Genomic DNA, 22,425 nt, shown 5'->3' with positions numbered 1-22,425 from the left:
AATTGAGTCTCTTCACTAAAGTAGCCACTGCATAAGGGGCAAGAGAGTGTTAGCCAAGTTCTCAAAGACAGGACCCCTTGGGCCTTTCGGCCTCAGTTTCCCCATCTGTATAATGGTCTTAAGGATAGAGCTCCCTCTGTTAGATTCAGCCACATGGCCCCGCCCCTGACTTGGCCATAGCCCGGCTCCCGAACCAGGCCACGCTTTCCCTACTGAGACTGGCCCTGCCCACTCCAGGCCCCGCCCCCACATGGCCATGGCCCCGCCCCACCCACCAGACCACCAGTTGCAGGCCAGGTCCCGCCTCCCCGGCGCTATCCCCGCCCCCTGCCCCGCCTTCGCCCCCTGCTCCGCCCCGCCCCCGCCCCGCCCCCCACTAGGACCCTTGCCGGGTTCAGCTGACGCGGCACTTCACGTGACTCGGGTGCTGAGTAAACATGGCGTCCTCCGCGCGGTGAGTTCTCGTTCCTCTCCCTCACTGTCTCCCGCGGGCCCAGAGAAGGTTCGGTCGGTGTTCTGCGCCGGACAAGTGGGTGACAGCCCCAGGCAGCACGCCGCGGGTCCTGCCTCGGAACGCGGGGCGGCGAGCTCTGCTCCCGGCCTGGGCCGGCGCCGGTGCCCGCCGCTCCCCTTCACTCTCCCCGTGGCCCATGGGCCCCCGGGGGCTGCCGAAGCCCCGGCCGCACGCCTGGGGCGACCCGGGTCAGTGCGGGTGCTCTCGGCCACGCCCCTCCGGTCGGCGTGGGGCGGGGACGCCTCGTTCCCCGCCACGTTCCTCCTGGGGGGTGGGGGACGGTGTTGGAGGTGGGCGTGGACTCGCCCCACTTTCCCCAGTTAGTTCTGGGGGGCCTCAGAGAAGCCTTCCCTGAGCTCTTCGTTACTACCTAGTAAGCTTGTATTTCAACTTGCTGCCTTCTTACTTAGAAAGAAAGGCAGGGCCTGACTCAGAGCTCAGTGCATTCAGTAGTGGCCTCATAACTCTACAGAATGAAAAAAAAAAGAGTGAATGGTGCTGGTGAGGACAGATGTGGAAATGTTGGGAGAATGTCATAGCGAAAGGGAAATCTGAGCTGAAGTTGAACTGTTTTTATTTTTTCAAATTTGGTTTTGGGTCACTTCTGGGGCTTGAACTCAGGGTCTGAATGCTGTCCCCTAGCTTTTCTGCACAAGGCTGGCTTTCTACCACTTGAGCCACAACTCTGCTTCCCGCTTTTTTGCTGGTTAATTGGAGGTGAGCGTTTCATAGACTTCCCCGCCTTGGTTGGTTTTGAACCTCTAGATCTTCAGATCTCAGTCTTCTGAGCAGCTAGGATTACAGGCATTACTCACCAGCACCTAGCAAGGTTGAGCTATAATGACAGAGTTCAGAGGGTCCTGGGGACAAAGAAGAGTGGGGTACATCCCTGTGTTAGAGTGTGTGGTGCTCTGAGTGGCCTCTGTAGACTTTCCTGAGTGGCTGGAAGGCTTGCAACTGTAGCTCCTCCTGGCTTAGCTTCCTAAGTGGCTGGATTACAGCTGTGGGCCACTGGATTATAGATATGGGCTACTGCACCTGATTGGAATCTACTTCTGAAAGAGCTTGCTTCCCTGGCCTCTCAGATCAGTGGGAGAAGGTGTGGGCCTGGTGGTGTAGGGTGCTAGGAAGGTCAGGGTTACCAGAGACAGCACCCCAGATGCCAGTTTGGGAAGCAAGGTCAGTATAGGGAAAACTGGAGGTGGAGGAATGAATAATTTTGGGAGGTGAGGAGAATGGCAGCAAAGGTCTCAGATGGCCTCCAAAGGCTGAGAGAGCCTCAAATGTACAAGTCAAACATCTAGTGGGTGCCTACTGTGTTCTAAGAACAGCACTGGGCCTATCCTTAGACCATTGGAGCAGATGGACACAGAGGACTCCGAGTCTGTCTACTATCTCTTGTCTTGGCATGTGCCAAGGAGGGACATGGACTCTGAGGTCAGTTAAGTGCAGGATGACCTTTGTGCTTGAAGACCTTTAGTACCAACCTTAAGCAATAAGCCACACTTCAGGTAGACAACTGTGTAGACTGAGTCCCAGTAGGGAATGAGGGAGTTCAGAACCTGAGCTTTGAACCCTGCCTGTGATCCTGTCTGAGAGAGCAGAGAGCAAAAGATGCAAGCTGCTGTCTGCTTAACCCTAGGCTGGAGGCCAAAGGTGGGGAAACCAGGGAGCCTATGGGTCTTTTGGCTCTATCTGGCCTGGCCAGGTAGTCCTAGGGAGTTTGAGGGGCTGAATTTGGGCTTCAGTGCTCCAGGATAGCCTATGGCCTGCACCTCTGTGCCTCTGCTTTCCCATAAGTACAGACGAGCCAGGCTGGGAACTGGCTGGATGCTGGAAGGAGGATTCTTGAGGTAGTGCTGGTTGTTTGGGTCATCATACAGAATGGGTGAGGGGGTAAAACATAGGTCTTGGAGAGGGACACTATTGGAAAGGAGGGGAGGCCTGGCAGTATGGGGAGTTTTCAGAGCTTGTCAGGGCTTCCTAGCCACCCTAGGCTAGTGTGGGGCTGCCCTTTAGAACCTTTGTGTGTGTGTATGTGTGGGATTATCTTTGTGCCAGAACTGGGATTTGAACTCAGGGCCTGGCTGTTATCCCTTAGAATTTTGTTGCTCAAGGCTGGCCCTCTACCACTTGAGCTACAGCTCCACTTCTGGCTTTTTGGTAGTTAATTGGAGATAAGAGTCTCATGGACTTTCTTGCTTGGCTGGTGATCTCAGATCTCAGATTTCAGAGTTGCTGAGATTACAGGCATGAGTCACCAGCTCTTGTCTCCCACTCTTTACCTGAATGGTGCTCTGGGAGTTGCAGAGCCAGCAGGGAGCAGTAGATGACCTGCCCTGGGTGTGTACCTATTGAACCATATGCAGTGCTGAAGTCCGCATTCTGGAGTGAAAGTGTCTGAAAGAAGCCACATTCTTGGTCTAACGCTGGTCCCACCCGAAAGTGAACCTTGTGCTCTTGAGCAAAGGCTTCATATTAGCCCTGAAGGGCTGGGGGTGGGGTGAGTCTGTGGGAGCCAGATTGACACTTGAGTGTCTCTTTGCCTTCTCTGGCTTTTCTCCAGGCCCTAGACCTGACTCTATGCAGTCCTGTCTTGTGTGTGCTTGAACTTCTGAGCCTCCTCAGAAGAGAGGAAGATGGGAATGAGGAATGCTGGCTAGGTGCCTTGAGGCCCTTTCTAGCCAGGATGGACTGCTTGGCCTTAGTGGATGGTTTGGTAACTGGAACATCTATGCCAAGCCTAACCCTAGGCTGGAGGCCAAGTATGGGGAAGCCAGCTAGGTTTTGGCTGGCCTCTCTTGGTGGGAACTTAGCAATTATTCAGAAGTGGCTTCACGTTGTATATAGTTTGGGAGTCTTGTTCTGTTTTGTGCCATAGATCCCATAAATACCAGTACAAATCTATGTACCTAACTTGGTCAGTGTTGCTACAACAAAATACTCGAGACTGGGTACAGTTTTATACAGTGGAGAAAAAAGGGATTTGTTAGGGCTGGGAAGGTGGCTCAGTGGTAGAGTGCTTGCCTTTTATGCATGAGGCCCTGGGTTCAATTCCTCAGCACCATGTAAGCAAAAAAAAGAAAAGGAAAAAAAAAGGGATTTGTTTTGGCTTACAGTTGTAGAAGCTGTGCATCTGGTGAGGGCCTCATTCTGCCTTACAGCTTGGTGTTGTGGCTGGCGTCACATGGTGGAGGCACGTGTGGATAAGCACCTTGTATGGAAGTGGGGCCACATGGCAGGAGGATCCATTCAGAAAATGATTGTAACAACCCATTTGCATTATAACCATTCTGGTCCTGTAATACCTAGTCACTCTAATGAGACAAATACAAATTATAGCCGGTTCTGGGGCTTAAACTCAGGGCCTGGGCACTGTCCCTTAGCTTTTTCCTTCCAGGTTGGCACTTTATCACTTTTTTTTTTCCCTGCTTAGTGAGAGAGAAGAATTTCATGGACTTTCCTGCTTAGGGCTAACTTTGAACCTTGATCTTCAGATCTCAACTTCCTGAGTAGCTAGGATGACAGATGTGAGCCTGGCCCGTGGTTTCCTCTGTTGCTTCTTGGAATAGAGTCCCTTGGGCTAGGGTGTTAGAGACTGTGCTTTCTCACTTAGTACCTGCAGGGCCAGTAGATTCACAGGTGTCACCAAGATGAGCCCATACATCCTCCTGGCTGAATGTGGCACACAGGCCGGCCTGGCCTGCTTGATCATCTGACTGCTTGCCCAGCCTTCCAGGAGGAAGGAAACACATGTGCAGGAAGGGGTAGCAAGGCTGTTGCCTGTGGGTGCTTGGCCCTTTCTGGCTTGATAGCCTAAGGGTCTGCTTCCTGTCCCATAGGGCTGACAAAGCACCTTCTGATGGGCACAGCCAGAAGCGTAGTCCATGTGTCCTCTAAGGGTGGCACACTCAGCAGATATTTATTAAGTTCTTGCTCTGGCTGCCAGGATGGGGTGCCCATCTAGAAAGCATATCTAGGTGTGTGATTCATAGTGTCCAGTGCATCTTTCTGTTCCACAGGGATGACAGAAAGATAGTGTAATTGAGGGACAGTGTACCAAGAAGGTCCAAGGCCCTCTCAGCAGAGCCACAGCTGGGGTGGTAGCAGTGTTAACTGGTCTGTATGTTGGCCTTGTTCTTTTGTCTTCATAGCCCTTCCTTCTCCCTGGGGAATGAGACCCTGAAGGTGCCACTGGCACTCTTTGCCCTGAACAGGCAGCGCCTGTGCCAGCGTCTGCGGAAAAACATGGCTGTGCAAGCCGGCTCGGCTGTGCTGCTGCAGGGTGGTGAGGAGATGCAGCGCTACTGTACAGATACCTCCATCATCTTCCGTCAGGTGAGGCTCTGCCTGCCTCCTGTCCTCAGGGCAGGCTGTGCAGGTCAGGGGCAGTGTCTCTGGGACCCTGGAGAGGCCAGTGTGGGGATAGGAAGTATACAGATTGGATGAGGTGACCTTGGCTGAGAATTGTCAGCAGCACTGGGTCCCCAGGAACAACACTTGCCCAGGAAGCCAGGGAGGGAACTGAGACCCACAGAGGAAATGACCTGCCAAGAGGCAAAACATCTTTTGATTCTATACTTAGTTCTCTTTTTGTCCCTGCTGCCTGGTCCAGAGCTGCAGTCTCACCACAGTGGGAGCTCTAGAAGCTTCCTCAGGGGCGGGCAGATCTAAAGCCACGGTCATCCAACATCTACTTCAGCAGGGGACGGGAATGCAGAGCGGGAGGAGGGGTCTAGTTTAGAGAAGATGAGGCAAGGGTTGACCTCCCCAGCTGGACCCCACCCCAGCTGCCTCTGCAGAGCACAGATGAGCTGAGATCCTCTGCCAAGAACAACCCTAGTTCTTGGCCAGGAAGCCATTCCTGCCCAGAGGGCCCTTTCTGTCCTCAGAAGCCATATGCCTATAGTCAAACAGTCAACATTTTCTTTTTCTTTTTGGCCAGTCCTGGGGTTTGAATTCAGGGCCTGGGCACTGTCCCTGAGCTTCTTTTTCCTCAAGGCTAGCACTCTACCACTTGAACCACAGTGCCACTTCTGGCTTTTTCAGTGTATGTGGTGCTGAGGAATAGAATCCAGGGCTTCATGTAGGCTAGGTAAGCACTCTATGGCTGAGCCACCTTCCTAGCCCAACAGGCAACATTTTTTTGTTTTGTTTATTTTTGTACCAGTACTGGGGCTTGAACTCAGTATTGTCCTTTGGCTTTTTCCACTTAAGGCTGGTGTTCTACCACTTGAGCCATACAGCTCCACTTCTGTGTTTTTGATGGTCAATTGGAGGTAAGAGTCTCCCACACTTTCTTGTCCAGGCTGGCTTCGACCCATAGTCCTCAAATCGCAGCCGCCTGAATAGTTAGGATTACCAAGTGTGAGCCACTGGCTTAAGGAAGGTTTTTTTGTTTTTCCCCTGACTAGTCTTGATGCTTTTCAAGATTTGTGTATTTGTCACTTAAAAACCAATCTCCTAAATTCAGCTGTGGGCTTCCTCACTAACGTTATTCTGGGCTCATCTCGGAAGAGCTCCTCCTCCACTTTGTACCTTGCTGACGCATTTTAGCTTGATTCTTGCTGCTGAACACTGACATCATCAGCTACCCCAGGGAATAGGAGGAGGAGTAAGAAGTCCTGGATGGAATGAGGCATCTGGCCTGGTGTCTGACTAGTGCTTGGAGACACCTTGTCGTGTACCTGGCACATGCACCTGTACCACAGCATGAGACAGGAGTGGAGATCCATGGTGTAGCTAGGTGGGCAGCTCACAGCAGAGAGGTGGGCTGCACAGGGCTGGTAGGGGGACAGTTTCCAAGGGGGAAAGGGATAAATCCTTGCCTGGAAAGAGGATGTCTTCACTCTGGCACTTCCTGTTTTGGTCCTGGTCACTGGGTAACGAGGTTCCCTGTTGCTGCCACAGGAGTCCTTCTTTCACTGGGCATTTGGCGTCATCGAGTCAGGCTGCTACGGTGTCATTGATGTGGACAGTGGGAAGTCAACTCTGTTTATTCCCAGGCTCCCTGACAGCTATGCCACCTGGATGGGAAAGTAAGGAGCAGTTCCCGTGTCATCATTACCATGGCTGCAGATGGTCACTGGCGGGTGGGCGGGGGTGGTCAGGAGGGACAGAGTAGTGGAGTTACTTTGACCACAGTGGGGCAGTCCCCCTTTATGTCCTGAATGGGTATGGTGTGGGGGCCTGAATGTGCCTGTTGGTACATCTGATTGGCATCAGAGAGGGCAGTGGTGGTGGTGGGGCTTTCTGAGGTACATCACTCATTTGCAGGTGTGCCTCAATGCCTGCCTCTGGCCATAGATGAGTCTGTGAGACAAGGTGGTGGCTCTCCAGCTGTGCCCTGTGACCATGTGGGCTCAGAAGCTGGGCCTCCCACATCCTCCATGGCACCTGCCAGCTCCCAGGGCCTCTAGGAGCCGTTTCTGCTCACTCACAGTATGGAGCAGAAGCTGTGCTTATCCAGGAGGTTTGAGGTGATCAGAGGACTCCGCCTTCCAGCCTGTCATTTCTGCCTGGAGAGTGATTATTCCAGGCTAATGTGTAAATTGCAGTCTTTGCTGCCCAGCGCCCCAGAATGCTCATTATCAGATAGGCTGGCATGTCTGTGGCTGCTGTGAGTGACGGGCTACCTGCTAGGAGGATGAGGGTCTTTGTGGAAGGTCAGGGCCTCACAGGGCGGGCCACACCTCCTCTGCTTGCTGCTCTGTCCTCCCTCCACAAACTTGTCTGTATGGACTCAACAACATCTGTGGTGACAATTCTACCATCTTGGGTGGGGAGGTCCAGACCCACATATTGCTGGCCAGGGCTTGGCAGGGCTCTGGTATGTCCTTGGGCCTTAAGCTTTGTTGTAAAGCCTCAGCTTCAGCTGAGCACTGATAGTGGCTAACACCTGTAATCCTAAGTGTTCAGGAGAGATGGAGAATATAGGGATCATAGTTCAAAGCCATCCTAGGCAGAAAAATCTGTGAGACTCCAATTAACCAGCAAAAAGCCAGAAGTGGAGCTGTGGCTTAAGTGGTAGCATGTCAGCTTTGAGTAGAAAAAGCAAAGGGAGAGCACAAGGCCCTGAGTTCAAGTCCTAGTACTAACACACACGCACGCACGCACGCACGCTACCACCACCACTACCAACACAAAACAGAAACAAAGACAACAAAGCAAAACAAAACCCCAAAACCTCAAACAACCCTCAGCTTCAGGCAGAGTTGGCATCAGAGAAGAGGTGGGCTTTGCTCCTCCTGGAGGATCTTGGTCCTTTGGAAGGAGTGTGGTCTAGCTGGCTTTGTGGGTGGGGAAGGTCGAGATTCATTGAACCATGTTTCTTAGGTCTCAGCCTCCTGAATAACTGGGATTACAGGGTGTGAGCTACTGGTGGTCCAGCTTAGGCCCTACCTTTAGACTTTGCTACATTGGGGATCTAGCCTTCAATTCCTGACTCTGTGGGGGACACTCTGATACCTAGTAACCATAAAACCTTGGCAGCATCTAAGAGCTGGTCTTACAAGAAAAGTCTCCCAGAATTCTTTCTCCAAAGAGGAGTTTACAAGGGCAGAGTTATCAGTGGAATGTCTCTCGAGTGGTTGGGACCCCCATTCCAAGAGGCCCAAGGCTCTGAATGGTACCTGTGATTTTGACCTGGCTGCTGTTTCAGCCTCATGGCAGCCTTGCCTCTTGGCTTACCATGATGTTCCACTTCTCAGAAAGTCAGCTTAGCAGTCAGAGCACATACCTGTCCAGAGACAGACAGTGATGGTAGAATATGGCTTCAGGTCAAGTCTGATCAGGGCCCTAATTGTCTGGAAAGGTAGAGGGGCTCTGGGTATATCTCCTATCTGTCTGTCTACTTTTTCTTATGAATTCTTGGTGCAGGCAAGAAATGGGAGTACCTATCTGAGAGTTGAGGATGGATGTCAGCTGAGGCTTTGAGAGGAGGGTCCTGGCCCTGCCTTGGTGACTGTACCATTCCAGTGGCTAAGCTTGAGTGGATGTCACTCCTCACCCTCATCTAAGGAACCAAATGGCACTTGACTTGAGTGAGGGCTTAAAACCCAGGGCCTGATTGGTCAGAAAACAGCTGCTAGCAGTTGGTTTTCCTAGAGAGTACTCTTCAATAATACAGTAATAATATTCTGTACCTTGGACACAGCTGGGTTCCACAGAGGCCATTAAAGCACTCCTTTAGTCTGCCCCTGTTTTGCAGACTTGTGCAGACATACAGCCTGGGGTGACCTTGAGTCTTTGCCGAGTTGGTCTCCCTGGCGGGAAGGTTCCGTGTGCATACTGGCAGGCTTGACCAGACAGCCTTGGTCCCAAGGGGAATTCTGGCCCCACAGCCAGGATACATTGCAATCAGCAGGGTTTTTCCTTTCTGTGCTCTGGGGTGGCCCTCTCCTGAATCCCCCTGGTCCTGAATCTTTGGGAGAGAAGGCTTTACTGCAACAGGGTAGTGCCAGACAAAGGGGCTGGTTGTCTGGGCTGGAGTTTGGGGAGTGGCTAGATCTGATGTGCAAGCTGCTTCCAGACGGTGTCGTAATCAATAGGGCATCAGGAGAGAGGCTTCTGGGATTACCTGGCCTTTGCAATCAAAACCCACCAGACTGAGCATTTGACCTTCAGCTTCTCAGCTTCCTTCTGAGCTTCTATCTGATGGCTTTTGAAAATCCATCTGGCAGATACTACAATCCAGAGTCACCCGGGGAAACAACTCCCCCGCCTGTAGGATCTGCCGCCTCCTGCACGAACCGTCTGTGTTGCTGTTAGGGTTGCAGCCGCTGCTGGGAGGGGGCGGGGGGATGGGGGGGTGCGTGTTAGAGCAGGTGGATGGTAGCTTCCAATTCATTTTTGTTTGGAGTCTTTGCTCATAAAAGTGTGAAGGCTTTTTGACACGAGAGCGTTTCCCCGTCACGTTCGATCAGAATTGGGTTTAGCTGATGACAGCCTTGACTGTGAGATGTCTGGGGTCCTCAGAAGAGGCAGGAAATTGCCTCTGTGATTCAGAGCCCTGGACAGCTTTGAGCTGGGGATGGGGGCAGTGAGGGGGGGTGGGGTAGGGAGCAGCTTTGGACCAAGGCCTGAAGATCCTTTTAGAAGCTCTGCTCTAGTCCCTGGCCAAACAACCAGAGACAGTGAGCCTGGCCTAGGTTTATGGGGAGGCAGTGCTCAACGCCCGACACCCCCCTCCCCCACCCCCACGTCCCCCTCCAAATACTTGCCTGGTCCTTAGGCTGCACAGGAGAGATGGCCAAAGAGAGCGCCCCAGGGCTGGGGGCCCCAACCCTCTGCACTTGGCTCCTTTTAGTGTGTGTGGTGGACATGTATGGTGGGGTGTGTAGCTGTGGGCATATGGGATATGTGTGGCAGGTGTGTGATGTTATACGATGTGTATGTCTAGTTTTGCATGACATTTGCCTCAAGGAATACATCTTGGATCATGAGGAAGCCCAAGGCTTTCCCCCAGCCTCTTTTTGGCCTCAGCCTTGCCCCTTGTATTACCAGGGAGGGCACGGAGCCCACTTTGAGGGGTACAACCTTTCTTGAAAGAGGACTGCCAGGATTCTTTTGGTTCTTCCTGAGCAGCCTACCTCAGGGAGCTCCCGCCCTGCCATCCTAGAAATTGCCAGAGTCCCCAGCCAGGCCCTCCAGAGATAGCACTGATGTGGTCACACGCCAGGAGAGGTCTCCAGGATCGGGCAGGAGGCGCCCGCGCTGCACTGGAGAAGGCTGCTTCTCTCTCTGACAACCTAATGACATCTTGAAATGGTTACTGACTTCCACTCTGCCGCGAGGGCCTGCCACGTTCCGCTGCCCGCAAGCAGCATGAAAGGCAGCTGTGTTGTTGGGAGCTGAAGGCAGGCTCAGGCCGCTGGAAATTGATGGTGACTGGTGTAATTTGGCGTTATTACTTATTCATTAACCGTATGCAGGTGGTCAGCTGGTCGTCAAGCCTTGCTCTTTGAAATTTCATTTTCTTGAGGGCCCCATCCTGTCTGTAGCATAGGACATTAATTTAACGCCCCTTTCCCACCTGGGCCCGCCAGCAGGGTGTTGGCGCTCACTATACCAGAGCAGGCATCAGTCCTGCCTCCGGGTGCCTGGAACTCATCCTGCTGGCAGAGTGGGCTGCTTAGGTCCTGGGGATTGAGATCCTGTGAATTGAGGGGACTTCTGCCACAGTTGTCCCTTGCATTGAAAATGTGAAGGTGGGTAAGCTTCCTTCTTGACTCATCTCTCTTAGACTGTTTTTTTTTTTCTTTTTTGTCAGTCATAGGAATTGAACTCACTGTCCCTGAGGTCATTTGTTCAAGGCTAGTGCTCAAGGCTAGAGCCACAGTTCTACTTCTAGTTTTCTGGTGGTTCATTGGAGATAAGAGTCTCATGGAGTTTCCTGCCTGGGCTGGCTTTGAACTGTGATCCCCAGATCTCAGCTTCCTGAGATTATAGCTGTGGGCCACCAGCGCCTGGTTTAGCTTTTTATGTGCAAGGCTGAAGCTCTAGAACTTGAATCATAGCTCCACTTCCAACTTTTTTACTGGTTCATTGTAGATAAGAGTCTCACAGACTTCCTGCCCAGGCTGGCTTCAAACTTGTATCCTCAGATCTCAGCCTCCTGAGTAGCTAAGATTACAAGCATGAGCCAGTGGCACCTCTTGCTTTTCTGGATCATGCTTTTATGCAATCTGCAGTATCTACTCAGTACTGGATAGTACTGCTCAGGAGTAAAGGGTCTTTGAGCTCCCTGTAAGCCAGCCCTGCAGCAGAGCCTTGGGAGTCCTGGCATGTGGCAGTTTCTATCCAAGCTGCTCCTGACTAGTTACTAGAGGCTGTGCTAATGGAGGTGTCAGACATTGGCCATTTAACTTTTGAGTTCTGTCTCAAATGCAGAAGCTGAAGTGACTGAATTGTGCAAATTTAATTAGTGATGGGAGTTTGATGGTCAGTGACCACTTAGCAAGACCAAGAGGGAAAAGAAAAGAGAGGTGGTTGGGCACTGTTGGCTCACGGCTGTAATTCTCACTACTCAGGATATGCTGATATCTGAGGAATATGGTTTGAAGCCAGCCTAGGCAGGAAAGCCTGTGAGTAAAAACACACATACACACACACCCAGGACTGCCACACACACACACACACACACACACACCCAGGACTGCCACACACACACACAGACACACACACACACACACACACACACACACACACACACCCAGGACTGCCACACACACACACAGACACACACACACACACACACACACCCAGGACTGCCACACAAAAAACTCAAAGAAGCAAAAAATGCTCTGGGTAGTAGTGAGATGAGTTCCTTGGCCCTAGTGGGTTTCTTCCCTGGCCTTGATGGCTCTGGGCAGCTCTGAGCTCTGTTACTGGCCCAGAGCCCTGTGGTCTGTACATCTGGAGTCAAGTGTGGAACATTTGGGTGGAGACCAGAGAGAGCTGGAGGACTCCAGTTCTCAGACTGTCACAAAGAGGGCGGTGTAGGTCACAGAACCCTGTAATTCTCTCTCCCTCTCATTTGATCTGGGGCTCCCCAGTGCTTCCTCATCTAAATGCCTGAGGGCTCAGGAAGGGGAACCTGGAAACTGTCTTCTGTATGTTGCCTGAAGACCTCTGTTAGATGTCACACCTGCTAGTGGCAAGAGGCTACCACAGTCTGGGGCGGGGGGGAGGGAGGCGGTGGTAGGAAAAGGATGGGGGTAACTCCCCTGGTGATCTTGGCTGGTGATGGCCTCCCCTGGTATGGTTACTGCCCTTCCCTCTGACTCAGCTACCCACCTGGGGTAGGGGGTGGAGGCCTGTTGCCCCTGGGAGGGGGCAGGGCATTGAAAGGTGGGTCTAGGCCTCTACCTCCACTCTACTGTATCTTCTCCCTGGCTGATTTTCCAAATTGGATGGAATAAGCTTGAATTGTTTTTCTTACCTTATTGAGTTATATTGCAATCGACAACTTGAACATGTCAATTTGCTAGGTTTCTTTGAAAGGGACTCCCTGGCAGGTTGGGAGGGGGGAGTGGAGCTTGTGCCTGAATGTAGGGGGCACACTGACTGACAGCCCATGGGATCTCAGTGTTTGTAGATGGAGGGACACTGAATGATGGGGTTGGCCGGGCTCGGTGGGGAATGGAGGAAGGAGGAGGCAGGAGCAGTTCCAGTGATCATCTTGTTACTGGGTGCCTTGTCTTCTGTGCTGAGGCAGACCTGCTTAGTGCTATGCCAGTCTGACATGTGGGCCTGGGGTTTTGTGGCCTGGGTCCAGGGGGCAGGAAGGGGGTTGTACTGAGTCATTGCCATGCCCTGATCCTGGGTTCCTTATGCTTTCCTTTGAGGATCCATTCTAAGGAATACTTCAAGGAGAAATACGCCGTGGATGACATCCAGTACGTGGATGAGGTAAGTAGCTGGGGATCTTCATTCCTCCTACAGCCAACCACCAGCCCCCCAGCAGCACACCTGACTATCCTAATCAGGGGGAGGCAGGAAGCCTATCTCAGACCTCCCATCTGAGCAAGCCATTCCTGGGCTAGGCAGCACCTCTAGTGCCATGGATTGCAGCCACTGAGGTATAACAAGGGATGTGGCTTACACACAGATGGACACAGATCTGTCAGTCACTGTGGGTTTAGACTTGGCCTTCATTGTTGGGAGGCCTCTCAGAGGTCCTAGTCAGTTACAGGTTCACCGTCAAATTTGTCTGAGGCAGGCGTCTCTGGGTATCTTCCACTTGTGCCCACACTGCTCCATCTTGACTGCCAGAGAGACTGGACTGCCTGGGAGATCGATGCTCACCACGGCCTACCACAAGACAGAGGCACTGGTTTGTCAGAACTGTACTGTAGTCGTGTGTGCCAGGCTGCATTTCGAGCTTATGACTCAGATTTTTTTAGGGTGTATTAATGGGTCTCTGTGGAGAAGGAAGATTGGGGGCTGCCAGGCCAGGAAATGTTTTGCAGTTGTGTTGGTAGCCAGGGTCCACTCAAACCAATGGGATCAATAAAAGACGTCCTGCCAGGCGGGCAGACATGTAGCGGGCCTGCTGTGTTGGGCCTTGATCTGCCTGCACACCAGGCAGCATGGCAAGGGTGGCTTTCTCCTCTGTTGTTCCTAACCAGCACGTCCGGAGAGTCATTGTGGAGAGAAAAAGCATCAGCCCACACATTTGTTATCCAGTTCCCTCTCCCAAGGACAATAGCAGATACAATCCCCAAGTGCCTGCTCGAGCCGCTTCTGCTGCCGTAATTGACGGGATCGTTGTGCATTGATGAATGCAGACCCTTCACATCAGTGAAACAACACACTCAGGGCCTGACACTCACAGCTCTGTTCGTTTTCCTAAGCCCTCCCCACTTCTCCAGGAGGAGCTGGGAGGGGGAGGAAGGGCCTTAGCCAGGCTGTTCACAGGCTCAGGGGCTCAGCCATTCTCCAAGCACCAACTGAGTAAATGCTTTTTTTTTTTTTTGGTCAGAGTCCCATGGACTCTTTGCACAGTCTGGCTTTGAACCACAATCCTCTGATCTCAGCCTCTTGAGTAGCTAGGATTACAGGTGTGAGCCACCACTGTGTGTGTGTGTGTGTGTGTGTGTGTGGTGTGTGTGTGTGTGTGTGGTGTGTGTGTGTGTGTGTATATACTGGGGCTTGAACTCGGGACCTGGGGACTATCCCTGAGCTTTTTTGCTCAAGGCCAGCTTTGAACCACAATCCTCTGATCTCAGCCTCTTGAGTAGCTAGGATTACAGGTGTGAGCCACCACTGTGTATGTGTGTGTGGTGTGTGTGTGTGTGTGTGTGTGTGTGTGTGTATATACTGGGGCTTGAATTCGGGACCTGGGGACTATCCCTGAGCTTTTTTGCTCAAGGCCAGCACTCTAATGTATGAGCCATAGCTCCACTTCCATCTTTTTGGTGGTTCATTGGAGATAAGATTCTCATGGGCTTTCTTGCTTGACCTGGCTTCAAACCTTAATCCTCAGATTTCAGCCTCCTGAGAGGCTAGGATTATAGGCATGAGCCACTGGCATCCAGCTTGTGTGCTCATTATTAAGTAATGGTGGCTTATCAACTTAGTTATACTTTGTGGCTGTTCTAAAGTGCATTTTGTTTTCTGCCTTTTCAGATTGCCAGTGTCCTGACATCACAGAACCCCTCTGTCCTCCTCACCTTGGTAAGTGGCTGGTGTTCAAGAACCAAGAGTGCTTAGTCCTGGGGAGGAATTTCCGAGGGTCATGGGGGAGGAGCAAGACATGAGAGGAATCATCACCACCACTGTGCTAAGTACAGAGACTCAGTCCAAATGACTGACCCTGTTGGAGACAGGAAGTGCTGTGTCCTTTCTATAGGCCACAGTGGGCACTTCTGGCTTTTTGCTAGTTAATTGGAGATAAGAGTCTCACAGACATTGCTGACCAGACTGGTTTGAACTGTGATCCTCAAATCTCAGACTCCTGAGTAGCTAGCTGGCTATTCCATTGTTTTAAGAAAGGTTTTGGTGGCTGCGGAGGGGGCGTTCTGCTTGTTGATTGTGGTCAGAGGTGGCCCAGTGTGTTTTATTAGGGTATATGTTTGGCTGGGACTTCTTTGTCAGGCAAGGCAGGAGAGCAAGGGTTGGCTAGTTGGAGTGGGGCTTCTCGTTCTTACTGTCCTGAGCCTGGCTGGATAAGACAGGCCCTCCAGGACAGGCACTGGGGACCCTGTATCTGTTCTCACATACCCCTCCCCCCCTCCAGCGTGGTGTCAACACAGACAGCGGCAGTGTCTGCCGAGAGGCATCCTTTGAGGGCATCAGCAGGTGAGTCCAGGGGCCCACGGCCATCTCTCCATCCTGATCTTTACGCCAGTCTGCACAAGTGTGTCATGTATAGGAGATTTCTAAAGATTGCCTTGATTGGGTGTTGTTTTGTTTTCCTTTGGGGATTGAACTCAGGGCTTTTTGCTTATGAGACAAGTACTCTACTACCTGAGCCACGCCTCCCATTCCTTTTTACATTGGTTATTTTCAAACTAGGGTCTGGCTTTCTATTGGGTTAACCTGGGCTGCCAACTTCCTACCCTGGGGGTGACAGGCATGTGCACTGTGCCCAGCCATTGTGCTTCCCCATAGCTTGGATTATACAGGTGCTCAACACTATGCCTAGCCATTGATTGAGATGAGGTCCCTTGAACTTTGATACCTAGACTATCCTTGAGCCGTGATCCCATGATCCCATGATTTCTGCCTCCCAAGTAGCTAGGATTATGCACCCACCAAGACTGAATGTTTTGAGGAAATGTTGAGAAAACTACTTTGCCTGAATTTACCCATCAATACTTTCAGGAGCAGTGCCCCTAGCACTGTGTTCCTTGCTCCCTGCACTATACAGACCTGCCCCTTAATCCTACTCACCTGCCCTGGCCAGCTCTCATCAGCAGCTCCCTGTGTGCCCTGCAAGCGGCAGCTCTCACTCTTCTTGTCAGCCCTCACCCCCATGACCCTCAGAGAGCACTGTCTGCTGGTTATGTGTGTGCTCTTCCCTTCCCAAGGCTGGCCGGTGGCCGGTTCTGGGGGCAGTGGTGTGTCTATGGGCCTTCCTGGCAGGGCTGTTCCTGCTGTAGATGAGGCCTCATGAGGAGACCCCTGCTCTGTGAGGCTGCCAAGGGTAGATGTGGCCACCCCCAGCCCTGGTCCTCAGTCTGAACCCCTGTACGCTCCCCTACCACACATCCTCCTAGCCGCTGTGTCCTCTGTTGTCCTTTGGTGGACTGAGGCAGTGGTAGAAGATGCTCCTTATAATTATGTATGAGCTGGCGCGTGCTGTGGGACCGTGCATGTGTGCGGTGGAGGGGTGATTAGGAAGGATTATGAGCTCATGAATATGTATCAATCTCCCCCCACCCCCATGATAACAGCTATGGGGGTAGAGGAGCAGGATCGGGTTTGCTGCTTTGTATCATCCAAATCTCTGCATCCTCTCCAGAGATTTCCCAGAGCAGCCTAGTGGTGATATGCTCACCACTAAGGAGCTGTGTCTCTCCTCAGCCTCAGGTGCCCACATTCAGGAACCCTGCTTACCTATCTCATCCAGCACCACGGATGTCTCCACCAGAACTCTGAGGCTGGGTCTGCCTCTTGGGAAGGGTCCTGAACTGGGAGGGGGTGCCCTAGTGATCACCACACTGGCTCTGTGACCTTGAACCCCATGCGTAGTCATGCTGCTGGCCTGGTGGACTCCAGCATGGCTGACTTCCTGGATGAATACCCCATGAGGTGTCATGGAGATGCAGGCAGAGCCCCAAACTGCCCCAGAGCCATAATCACTGCCAGTGGGGAAAAGAAGTGGAGGCTATGTTCCCCGCTCCCCATGGGGTAGATTTTCCTGCTATGAACTCTGGCTTTCCTTTCCAATAGACAGACCCCTCAGCCTCTGTCCCCTGTGGGTCCTAAGACCCCTCCCCCCCCACAGACCTTATCTGAGCCCTGAATGAGCCTATGCCTTGCAAATGTCAACCCTGTCCAGTCAGCATTCAGATACTGCAGAATGCCAGGGACTGCCTGAATGCCACACCATCCCTCCCAGCTCCTGGCTGCACCATCTGGTCCAGCCCAGGCAGAGGCTGGTTTCAGAGTGCCACAGGCTACAAATTTATTGGGCTTGGCTGAGCTGGGAGATGCCCTCTGTGCCCAGTGCTGGGTGGACACATCACCACACCTAGATGATGGACAGGAGCTCAGGTCTGCCCAAAGGAGAACCCTCACACTGGTCTCTCTGATCTGGGGTCTCCTGGTTGCTTATGGTACTGTCCCTGCTCTTGGCTCCCTGGCAAGCTTGTTCCAAATTTCATATCTCATTGTGTAAACTCACAGGGCTGGTCTTCTGGGACAGGAATCTTCAACCAGTGTTCCCTACTTTGCAGGCCATGGGTGCTGACTTGGAGGTTCGGCAGGTGCCCCTCTCCCACCTCCTTCTTGCACATCTGGATTGCTGGCCTCTGTGTCCAGCTTGACACCCCCCCCCCTTCCTGGATTCCCACTCACCCAGATGTCCAGCACCCAATTCTGTCTTCCTTCCAGCCTCTGAGCCAGGCTGGGAGTAACCTTGACCTTGAGGGCCCCTGCGGCTCACAGCCACATTCACCTGTCTGCCCTGCGCTTCTCCAGCCATTTGCTGGGGATAATAATAGCCTATTTCCCAAGCCACATGCGTCTCGCCGTCACTCTGCTTTCTAGTCCTCCACCACTCTGTCTGCAGTCACCTCCTGCTGCCCCTTGAAGCTCCTTATCCTGGAGGTTTTTCTTTAGCTTCTCTGAGTTGCCTCCACCTCCACAAACCACAGTTGATCTTTCCAGTGTAATAGAAGTTCAAGCTTAACCTCTTACCTTGTCCTGATGGACCCTTCCAGTCCACCTTTCTCCACTGGCCTGCAAGGAGGAAGGGACAACAGCAGACTCACCCACGTCCAGCTTGTATCCAGACTTCTGGGTGAGGTTATAGAGGCCGAGGACTGCTTAGTTCCTTTGTTTGAGGGAGGGACAGGGACCATATTTTCTGTCCAGTAGTTATTCATTACAAGCCTGTTTTTTTACCTTCAGTATTCAATGAAACTGCTTTGCATATTTGAAGACAATTGGTTACAAATTAATTCCATTTAACTAGGCAGTTAAATATGAAATGCTGAATTTGTTATAGCAGGAATATTAATATCAGAAGATGTGAATTTTAAAACCCAGGAAGTAGAGGGACATTATTAAAATGATGATATATGACAAAATGCCAATTGGTTGTTTGGGGACTTTCTGGCTTTCTGGCTACTATTGGCTTGCCTATCAAGTTAGTAGTTAATTCAATTGGTTATAGATTGGGTCTGTGGAAATCTTCACGAGGGGAGGCCCTGTCCCAGTCCGGGAGTAGGGGATCAGATGGGGAGATGCCTGCATGTTCTCCCTCCTCCTCCCCCCCTTTCTTCATGCCAGTATTAAAGCTTGACTTAGAGCCTAGGTGCTGTCACTTAGCTTTTTTTAGTTTTTGCTAAAGGCTAGCACTCTCCCACTTGAGCTACTTCTGTCTTTTTTTGGTGGTTAATTGGAAATCAGAGGCTCACAGACTTTCTTTCCTGGGCTGACTTTGAACCTTGATCCTCAGCTCTCTGTCTACCGAATAGCCAAGATGACAGGCATGTACTAACTACCATACTATGTACATACTACCATATACTAGTTTGAGTTAATTTTTGCATGTGGTGGTAGGTGGGGTTCCAACTTCATCTTTTTTTCATATGGCTGACCAATTGTTTCTGCACTGTTTGTTGAAACAACTGTGCTTCAACACCCTTGTCAAAAGTGAATTTTTACAAACGTCATGTAAATCTACTTATACAAAGTACCTAAAATAGATTCATAAAGACATAAAACAAAGCAGTGGTTACCAACAGATGGGGAGGAGGAATGGGGAGTTCCTTTTTAATGGATCCAGGGTTCCGCCGTGGGGTAGGAAAAGCCCTGGCAGGAACTAGTAAGGATGATTGTGCAGCAGTCTGCCTAATGTCACTAAAGAAGTGTACACTAAAAAATGGTTAAAAAGACAATTTTATGTTCTGTGTACATTATACCACAATTAAAAAGATCTGCTGGAAATGTGGCTTAGTGGTAGAGTGCTTATCTAGCACGCATGAAGTCCTGGGTTTGATTCCTCAATACCACATAAACCGAAAAAGCTTGACGTGGCACTGTGGCTGAAGTGGTAGAGTGCTAGCCTTGAGCAAATGAAACTCAGGGTCTGTGCCCAGGCCCTGAGTTCAAGCCCCAGGGCTGCCAAAAAAAAAAAAAAAAAGACAGAATAAAAGATCAAGCTAGGCACCAAAGGCACCAGTGGCGCATGCCTGTCATCCTAGCTACTCAGGAGACTGAGATTTGAGGGTCATGGTTCAAAGCCAGCCCAGGTAAGAAAAACTCTGAGACTTTTTTTTGTTGTTGTTGTGTTGGTCATGGGTCTTGAACTCTGGGCCTGGGCGCTGTCCCTCAGCTCTTCAGCTCAAGGCTAGTGCTCTACCACTTGAGCCACAGCGCCACTTCTGTCTTTTCTGTTTATGTAGTGCTGAGGAATTGAACCCAGGGCCTCATGCATGCAATGCAAGCACTCTACCACTGAGTCACCTTCCCGGCCCACCCCGAGACTCTTATCTCCAATTAACTACCAGAAAATGGGAAGTGATGCTGTGGCTCAAAGTGAGAGAACACTAACCTTGAGCAAAAAAGCTCAGGAACAACACCCAGGTCCTGAGTTCAAGCCCCAATATAAAAAAAAAAAAAAAGATAAATTGTTCATAAATGTATGGACATATTTTTGGATTTTTTGGTGTTTTTTTAAAATAGTAATACTAACAATATGTTATCAGTATTATTGTTTTGTCAGTCCTGAGGCTTGAACTCAGAACCTGGGCACTGTCCCTGAGCTTTTTTGTTCTAGGCTAGTGCTCTACCACTTTGAGCCACGGCTCCACTTCCAGATTTCTGATAATTGGACATAAGAGTCTCAAAGACTTTCCTGTCCAGGGTGGCTTTGAACCACAATCCTCAGATCTCAGCTTCCTGAGTAGCTAGGATGATAGGCGTTAAGCCACCAGCGCCTAGCTGTTTTATTATTTTATTTGCTTTAGTTTTACTTTTTTATTTTTTGGTCTGAGACTCAAACTTGGTACCTTGATGCTTTTGCTCGTTGGCTGGTGCTCTACCAACTAAACCAAGCCTCTAGCCCCTATTTTACTTTTTCTTAATTTCAAAAGGTTGTATAATATGTCACAGATTAATGTGTCCTTCCAAGTATCCAGTGCTTCTTAATTAGAGTCTGTTCCCTCCCCACATGGTTTTATTTTTGGATGCACAATTTATTACATTAATAAGTATGTCTGTCCTTATGCTAATACCACACACTATCTTTTTTTTTTTTGTCAGTTGTGGGGCTTGAACTCTGGGCCTGGGTGCTGTCCCTCAGCTCTTCAGCTCAATGCTAGTGCTTTACCACTTGAGCCATAGCACCACATCCAGTTTTCTAGTGATTTATTGGATATAAGAGTCTCACAGCCTTTCCTGCCTGGGCTGGCTTTAAACTGTGATCCTCAGATCTCCGCCTCCTGAGTAGCTAGGATTACAGGCATGAGCCACCAGCTTGAACTCAGGACCTGGGACTGTTCCTAAGCTCTTTTGCTCAAGGCTAGCACTCTACCCCTTGAGGTATACCTCTACTTCTGGCTTTTGAGTGGTTAATATGGGCTTTCCTACCAGAGCCAGCTTCAAACTGTGATCCTCACATTTCAGCCTCTTGAGCAGTTAGGATTTACAGGTGGGAGCCGCCAGCTCCTAGCTAAAATCACGTTTTATAGTTTTTAGTGTGTGTCTTGTACTTCTTTTGTTAAAATAGTTCCTCAGTGTTTTATTTGTTTTGATGCTGTTGTAGATGGAATTGTCTTAGTTTCATTTCAGGTTATTTTGCTAAAGTATATAAATACAACTGATTTGTGAATATGGATTCCTATGTTGTCTTTTGGCAGTCCTGAGTTTGATGTATGATCTTCTGTATATATCTCTTAAGATTTTACTACTTGGAGTTCATAGAGCTTTATGGGATCACATAGATGGATTTTTTTCTCCCAAGTCTTCAGCCATTGTCTGCTTTTTTTTTTAGTTTGCATTTTTAAAAATTGTTATTATAAAGATAATGTACAGAGGGGTTACAGTTATATAAGTCAGGTAAAGAGTATATTTCTTTTTCTTTTTTTTTTTTTGTCATGGGGCTTGAACTCTGGGCTTGGGCGCTGTCCTTGTGCTCTTCAGCTCAAGGCGAGCGTTCTACCACTTGAGCCACAGCACCATTTCCGGTTTTCTAGCAGTTTATTGGAGATAAGAGTCTCACGAACTTTCCTGCCCGGGCTGGCTTTGAACCGTGGTCCTCAGATCTCAGCCTTCTGAGTAGCTACGATTACAGGCGTGAGCCATTGGCGCCCGGCTTAGAGTATATTTCTTTTAGGATAGTGTTAATCCTTCTCACTCTCTCCCACTTTTCCCCTCCCATTCCCACCTATAAGTTACATAGTTCATTCTCAACAAGCCACTGCCTGCGTGCCTTCTGCCTTCCTCCCTCCCTCCCTCCCTCCTTCCTTCTTTCCTTCCTTTTTTTCTTTTGTCTATCAAAAAGGAAATAAGGCACTGTCCCTGAGCTCTTTTGCTCAAAGCTAGCAATCTACCACTTTGAGTCACAGCTCCATTTCTGTTTTTTGAGTGGTTCGTTGGAGATTAGAGTCTTACAGGGACTTTGCTGGCTTTGAACCATGATCCTCAGATCTCAGCCTCCTGGGTAGTTAAAATTACAGGTGTGAGTCACCAGCCCCCATTGTTTTTCTAAATATCATTTCCGTTCCTTCCTCTTCCTCCCTCCTTGCTGGTATGTCCATATGTATATGTTGGTATGCTTGACAGAAGAGGTTGTCTGTCTGCCTGGTGGGGATGCAGGCTGGTATTTTGTATACACAAAGCTTGCTCTGCCCCTGACAGTATTTGGAGGAGGCAGCAGGTGGCCAGGTGTGCAGAAAATGTGCAGCATGCAAGGGGGTACCAGGAGGTTATGGTCATAGTGTGTTTATTTGGCTGGCACAGTATAGACCATTGAACTAATGCCCTTGGTTTTTTCCTCTCTGTAGGTTCAATGTCAACAACACCATTCTTCACCCAGAGATTGTTGAGTGGTGAGTATTGGTCTGTAGCTACCTGGGCTGTTTGTCCTGCTCAGCTACAGAGATGGGGGGACTTCGCTGTTCCTGCCTACACTACTCAAAGGGCCACTCAGAAAACCAGAAATCCATATCTACAACTTCCTCTCTCAGTCTTAGCCTTTTCTGCTTGATTTTTTTAAAAATCTCTTTTGTTTTTGT

General features: G+C 50.4%; 1 protein-coding gene across 1 annotated transcript in view; it reads left to right on the top strand.

Annotated features, from left to right (window-relative positions):
• The first annotated feature begins 392 nt into the window (after positions 1 to 392).
• Positions 393 to 22,425, top strand: part of Pepd (peptidase D) — an 88,870-nt gene continuing 66,837 nt past the window's right edge. The window contains exons 1-7 of the mRNA XM_013026325.1: positions 393 to 454; positions 4,669 to 4,852; positions 6,425 to 6,552; positions 12,862 to 12,925; positions 14,645 to 14,692; positions 15,255 to 15,316; positions 22,195 to 22,239. Coding sequence (XP_012881779.1) covers positions 438 to 454; positions 4,669 to 4,852; positions 6,425 to 6,552; positions 12,862 to 12,925; positions 14,645 to 14,692; positions 15,255 to 15,316; positions 22,195 to 22,239 — 548 coding nt within the window. The 5' untranslated portion in view covers positions 393 to 437. The remainder of the gene's footprint in view (positions 455 to 4,668; positions 4,853 to 6,424; positions 6,553 to 12,861; positions 12,926 to 14,644; positions 14,693 to 15,254; positions 15,317 to 22,194; positions 22,240 to 22,425) is intronic.

The sequence above is a fragment of the Dipodomys ordii genome, unplaced genomic scaffold (assembly GCF_000151885.1).
Source record: "Dipodomys ordii isolate 6190 unplaced genomic scaffold, Dord_2.0 Scaffold92, whole genome shotgun sequence".
NCBI classification, from domain to species: domain Eukaryota; kingdom Metazoa; phylum Chordata; class Mammalia; order Rodentia; family Heteromyidae; genus Dipodomys; species Dipodomys ordii.
The sequence above is the reverse complement of the archived record's forward strand: the minus strand, read 5'-3'. Positions and strand labels throughout refer to the sequence as shown.